The sequence below is a fragment of the Bicyclus anynana genome, chromosome 12 (genome assembly GCF_947172395.1).
Source record: "Bicyclus anynana chromosome 12, ilBicAnyn1.1, whole genome shotgun sequence".
Classification (NCBI taxonomy): Eukaryota; Metazoa; Arthropoda; class Insecta; order Lepidoptera; family Nymphalidae; genus Bicyclus; species Bicyclus anynana.
The window spans coordinates 16,834,133-16,840,604 of record NC_069094.1 but is presented as its reverse complement, the minus strand read 5'-3'; the positions used below and the strand labels follow the sequence as shown (position 1 = coordinate 16,840,604).

At 35.4% G+C, this 6,472-nt stretch overlaps 1 protein-coding gene across 1 annotated transcript; it reads left to right on the top strand.

The window, feature by feature from the left end:
- Window positions 1-2,845: 2,845 nt before the first annotated feature.
- On the top strand, window positions 2,846-6,472 carry LOC112047705 (solute carrier family 22 member 13). The gene is made up of 4 exons (XM_052884691.1): window positions 2,846-3,071; window positions 3,633-3,846; window positions 4,234-4,483; window positions 4,797-6,472. Exons 1-4 carry the CDS (start codon window positions 2,930-2,932, stop codon window positions 5,205-5,207), a joined length of 1,017 nt encoding a protein of 338 aa, XP_052740651.1. The 5' UTR covers window positions 2,846-2,929; the 3' UTR covers window positions 5,208-6,472.

The window sequence follows — 6,472 nt, the reverse complement described above, 5'->3', positions numbered from 1 at the left end:
GAGTAATAAACATCTAAACAAACATTCATACAAACTTTCGTTACGTTTACGATTCAAACCCAGGACCTCGTGATCCAAAATCACATAATATACTAACCGCTGAACCAAATAGTGGCCAGCACATAGTTTTAACTAGAGGACACATGTAAACTGTACAGTCCTCAGAGCAAGTAGTGCATTTTTTGGAAAAATGAAGGCTGTTCATTTAACACGTCTCGAAATCATGATTTTTTCGGGATAAAAAGGAGCCGAATACTCCAGCCAATCTTTATTGCAGCCAAATCGGTTCAGTAATTGAAGCTTGAGGGAGTAACATTAACAATTGCTATTTTAATATTCCTCCTCCTTAGTCGTATTCTTCACATATGAGGGTCGCGACCACCTCCTTATTTACATTGACATTGGCTGGTGAGAGGCTTCGGCCGTGGCTAGTTACCACCCTACCGGCAAAAACGTACCGCCAAGCGATTTAGCGTTTTGGTACGAGTTCGTGTAGAAACCGAAAGGGCTGTGGATTTTCATCCTCCTCCTAACAAGTTAGCCCGCTTCCATCTTAGATTATCATCATTCATCATTACTTACCATCAGGTGAGATTGTAGTCAAGCGTTAACTTATAAAGAATAAAAAAAGAAAAACATTATAACATTAGTGTGATATGATATCAGCTTGTTGTAAAGGTCTTCATTGAAAAGTATTGAGTGCTACAAAATGAGACGAAATTACAAATGAGTGTGGCATTAAAGTCGAAAACGAGTGAGTGGCGCAAATGGGCTGTGATTAATAACACTTGACCGGCTGCTCGTCTGTAGGCTGATGTCGGACCCAACCGAGGATCGACTCCAGCTGACAAACTAAACTTTGCGAGGGAAAACACTAGCTATAAGCTGATAGCTTGTACGGTTTAAAACAGATCTTTCAGTTATTAAGAATAGTAACCTATTTTTAACAATGTTAATAATACATAACACTATTAAAAATGAAAATAAAAATCACCTATACTATATAACCTCTCTTCTACGTCACTTTCATATCAGTTTTGTTATCTGCTCTAGACCTTGTTTCTATAGTAGGCAATAAAGATTACAAACACATAATTATTTTGTGAATTACTTTGTTAGAAAAACTGGCCAACGACTGACTTCGTCCGCATGGAAGTCGCAGCCGGTCAGCTTATCCCATCAAAAATGTCATTATGATCTGGAGTAATGTTAATACTATGACTATATACTATAACTATGATATACCTATATAATTTTTTTTTATTCGTACCAGTTATACCTGAGATTACCGTTTTTGAATAAACAAACCAACTAACTCTTGAGCTCTTTAAGTATATTAGTATAGCTGATAACAATATTATTTGTATGAATAAACATACTCGTAATTTGTAGTTTTATTGTCACAAATGAACTCGAGGAAGACTAACTACAATGATATCTTCAACTTAAATTCTAGAGACTTTATCTATGAGATTAGCTAAAACTAGAGAACAACCCTTAAGGCCAGTTTACATCACTCCAGTTATTTTTAATTTTATTTCTTAATTTACATTTATTCATTAGTTATCTTTTTTAATAACACGTAGTTTGTGTACGTGTTAATAAAAAACGTATAATTTGTAATTTATGCTAGACTGAAAAATAAGCAGCGATGCAGTGTAAGACGCTAAGTGACTAAGTACTAGAAGTACAGATTATGTAAACTGTAACAGAGAGAGAGCGGAAAATTTTTACTTTATTTTGCTTACACTATGTTCATACACCAAAGATATGTGTATTATGCATTTAAGACGTCCGTTAGTGAATTCCGCGCAATTTCTCTATCCGACTATCTTTGCATACATTAAACAATAAACATACAACAGCTGGTATGATGTAAATCGGTTTACGAGTATTATGCATCATAAAATAAGTTTACGCAATTTAAAATTAACGCAATAAAATTATGTTTTATTTCACTGACGATAGTAGCTAAACCGAGTCACTTAAGCGATAATTAATTTTATAATAACTATATTATAAAATTAATTATAAATTATTTATAAATCTAATTTACTAACACAAAAGTAACATGAAGAAAGATAGTAAAGTCTCTAAAGTTCCTAAAGTGAATGTTTATACAAACAATAAAACTTATAAAGAAAATGGAGAAGAAAATATAACCAGTGAAAGTGATTACTTGGAAGACTGTATAGGAGCAACTGGTGTTTGGCAAATATGCGTCTCTTTTGCCATATTGACGAGATCTATTGCCATGTTCAATACGACATCAATAGTATTTTTAACTCCACCCACAGACTTTCTTTGCATTGAATTCAAGGATAGCATTGCCATGGAAGCTAAAAATGGGACTTGTTATAAAAATTGCACAAAATATGTGTTTCATTCAAATGCTATGAAGTCAAATTTGATATCTGATTTTGAATTGATTTGCGATAGGGAATGGTTGGCAAGTTTCAGTCAGACGATTATGATGTTTGGTGTAGTGTTTGGAGTTTCAATTTTTGGATGGATTTCAGACAGGTAATTTACGTTTAATTTTTTGTCACCTTCTTTTTGGAACATCTACTCACTTCAAACTAATAACACTTCTAATATAAGAAATTTTTACGTAATTTTAAATAATTATTCAGAATAGTACAAATGTTATTCTGCTATAGGCACTTGTTCTTCACATTCTGCTTACTTGCACGCTCTTGACGATGTTACTGCATTGCGCCTTGGAACCTGAAGCTGATGGCCTTTTATTATACCTGAATTTGGTCGCCAACGATATAATTCATCTTTAAATCAGTATGCTTTCCTAGAAATACAAAGAACTACTATTACATAAGTTTTGCGATTTCCAATTCTACATGTTTTCTTTTTCTGTTACAGATTCGGCCGTCGATTGGCACTGATATCTTCTTCTCTTCTAAACGTAGTGACCATGATACCGACGTCATTCGTTTCCAGCTACTGGGCGTTTAATAGCTTGCGATTTGTCACTGGCATTGCTTCCGGTGGTTCTCTGATAGTTGCTATACCAGTCATAATGGAAATTACCGGGAAACGATATAGAGAGTATGCAGGTAATTAACTGTAATTAAACAGGGGTTTAAAATCAACATGCATTTGCTGATTTTACACCTACGATCATAGGCACTAACTAGTAGTCAAAATTCTTCAACAAGAGTTTGCTGGATCGTAGACTGCCATGGCTCTTATTTAGATTTTTTCTTTTATAGGAAAGTGGACCTTATTACTATTAGTAAAGTTCACATTACTTTGACGAAAAAAAAGGTTTAATCCATGTTTATAAGTAAATCCGGTTGAGTCCCTTGTTTTAATTCTTGGCAATGCTTTAATCCCGGTCTGGCTTTTTTATCATCTGAGTAAACTGCAGTGGCCATAGTTCATAGTTTAGTCTGACAACACTTGCTAATAAGTATAACCAGTGGACCACTGCTTATTCGTCCGCTCTTAGACCTCCTTACTCCGACCTTGTCTCAAAATCTGTTCTTAGCGGATGTCTAATTACAAACTAGCTCCATGCCAAATGAAGTCTTTTCTTATCTTTCTACGTCAAGCGGTTTTCGAGATTTCGTGACCTTATGCTTTTATATATTTAGATGTATTATTTACAATTTTAGGAGCAACCTGTCTACTCCCTGATGGTATTGCGCAAGCATTATTAGCTTTATTTGCATACTATTTACCATATTGGGACACATATTTACTTGGTCTTAGTGTTACGTGCATTTTGATTTTAATATTGGTATGCTTTGTGCCGGAATCACCTAGATGGTTGGTAGCCAATGGGAAGGTGGATAATGCTTTGAAAATCATGTTTGGAGCTGCTAAGGTGTGAGTACAGCTTTGTATAAAATTCAAGAACTCTGTCCTACATCTATGGGCTACATCGAATATTTAATAGCTACATAGAGTTTAATTTCATTAAATTTAAATGCTTCAGAAGGTATAGTAATAATTTTCGAAAAATGGTCATATTATATCAACTCGTGCAGATATTAAAATCACCTTTCTCAGTATCAACAGAAATTATTCCTTTATTTAAAATGTGAATAAGAATAATTTCAAAAATAAACTCTTTACTGCATGTGTTAAAAATAATAGATACATCAGATTCTTTTATATACTTGAACTATTGTAACAATTTGATATAATTTGGTGAAATCTTATGAAGTAGTATGTAAGTTTTATAGAAGCTTTATGAAATTTTTAATTTTTCAGAAACAAACTAAATACAGAACATATTAAAGACACTGTGATGAAAAGTATGGAAAATATGAAAATTGAGGAAAATAAAACAATTACTGCATCTTATCTGGACTTTTTCAAGGATATAAAAACCATTATTATAACGTTGTCCACGTTTGTGATATGGTTCGTCCTCGGTGTCACTTATTATGGCATATACCAGTACATGACCTTTCTTGGAACAAATATTTACCTAACAGTAGTCATTTTGGGGTTGATCCAGGTGAGGCTTTTCCAATCTTATTTTAACACACTAATCTGTCAATTGGAAGTACAATTATTTATTTCTAATAATGACAATAATATAATTACTTGAGATCGGTGATATGAGAAACATATGGACTTAGCCACAGGGCAGTGCATTATGTCATTATGCAGGCTAAACCTCATCGGTGTACGGAATATGAGATGTGCCGTGCACTTCGTACAGCGAATAAATAAACTCGGTTTTCTATTTTTTAAAGAACCTAATTCAGAGAGAGAGAAAGAGAGAAAGAGAGTTTATATACCTAACGATTATGTCTTTTTTATTACAGGTACCTTTATGCGCCGTGCAAGTTGCAATGACAAGACTATTCAAACGTAAAACAGCTATTGCTTCAGCGTTCTTAATAACTGGCGTCACGATGACCGGTCTCATCTTCACTCCTAATGGTCACTGGTCTACCACCTTGCTCGGTGTAGTAGGATTCTCTGCTAGTTCAGCGACTTACGCGGTGACATATTTGTATCAAGCGGAATTGTTCCCTACGCCTTTGAGGAATATGTCCTTTGGTATAGTCTGCGCAGCGGGGATGGTCGGAGCCATGATTGCGCCTTTTATAGCGAATATGTCCCCCGTGTGGGTACCTTCGTTGATATTTTCTTTAATGTCTATCGTTGCAGTTGGGTTTTGTTTGTTACTTCCGGAGACAAAAGGAAAGAATTTGAAGGATACCATCGATTAGATATGATTATTATTTATTAACCCACTTAAAAAAAATAACTATTGGATGAAGGCTATTTAAATAATTAAATACATATTTTACAGCTGGTTCGCGTTTTCTATGATTTTATACATTTTTTCGAACGCCTAAAGATAATTTGGAGAATATCCAAGAAACAGAGAAACTGCGGAGGTTATGCAAAGAGTCCGAGCAAGTCCTACAACTGCCTCCCCGTGTACCTGCCGCAAGGTTCTACCGAGCTAATCGGTGTAGATGTCAAGTATCATGTGCTTTTAATAGTATCGTCAATTCAGACAGGAGCACAGCAATGCTGCTTGGCGACAGAAGTAAGCATGGCGGTTGTACTTTGCGGACGAGCTGTTACGGAAAGCTACTACTACTACCACTACTACTACCTTGGACCCAGCTTCAAATAAAATTTTCAAGATTTTCGATCAGTGAGGAAATAAAAAGAAAAGTTTATAAGCTAAAAAAAAAATTGTTACAAAAATAAAAACCTTTGTTACAACAATAACTCATGAGCTTAATTCCTGCATCCAGCGAATCTCTGCGACTCGCTTGATGTCGTCAGTCCACCTAGTGGGGGGTCAACCAACACTGTGATGTCAAGTGCCTTTCCAGCACCTCGGCACCCCACTGGCCATCGGCTCCTCGAAATATGTGCACCGCCCATATATATTCACTTCAGTTTCGTAACTCGTTTAGCTACGTCGGTGACTTGACGATTCATCTACGGAGCTCCTCATTTCTGATTGGAATATTTATTTCATTTAACATAATCACCCTAAACCCGTCCACGTGAATCGCAGCAACCACGCAGCAACATAAGAGGGTCTATGCAGCATGCTCATGAGGGAGACCTCGTCACGTAGTGTTCCTACTCAAGTTTTGTTATCTACTATAGTTGAACTTGTTTATATCGTAGGCAATAAAGATTTACAAACATACCTACTTACAATAATTATTTTGTGAACGGTTTACATCTTGAATGATTAATCTATACTAATATTATAAAGCTGAAGAGTTCGTTTGTTTGATTGAACGCGCTAATCTCAAGAACTACTGGTCCGATATGAAAAACTCTTTCAGTGTTAGATAGCCCATTTATCGAGGAAGGCTATAGACTATATATTATCCCCATATTCTTACGGGAACGGGAACCACGCGAGTGAAACCGCGTGGCATCAGCTCGTGATAAAATATGCGTATGTATGAAAAAACGTAATAAAAATGAATACCTTCTTGCTAGAACTGTTAAAATAATA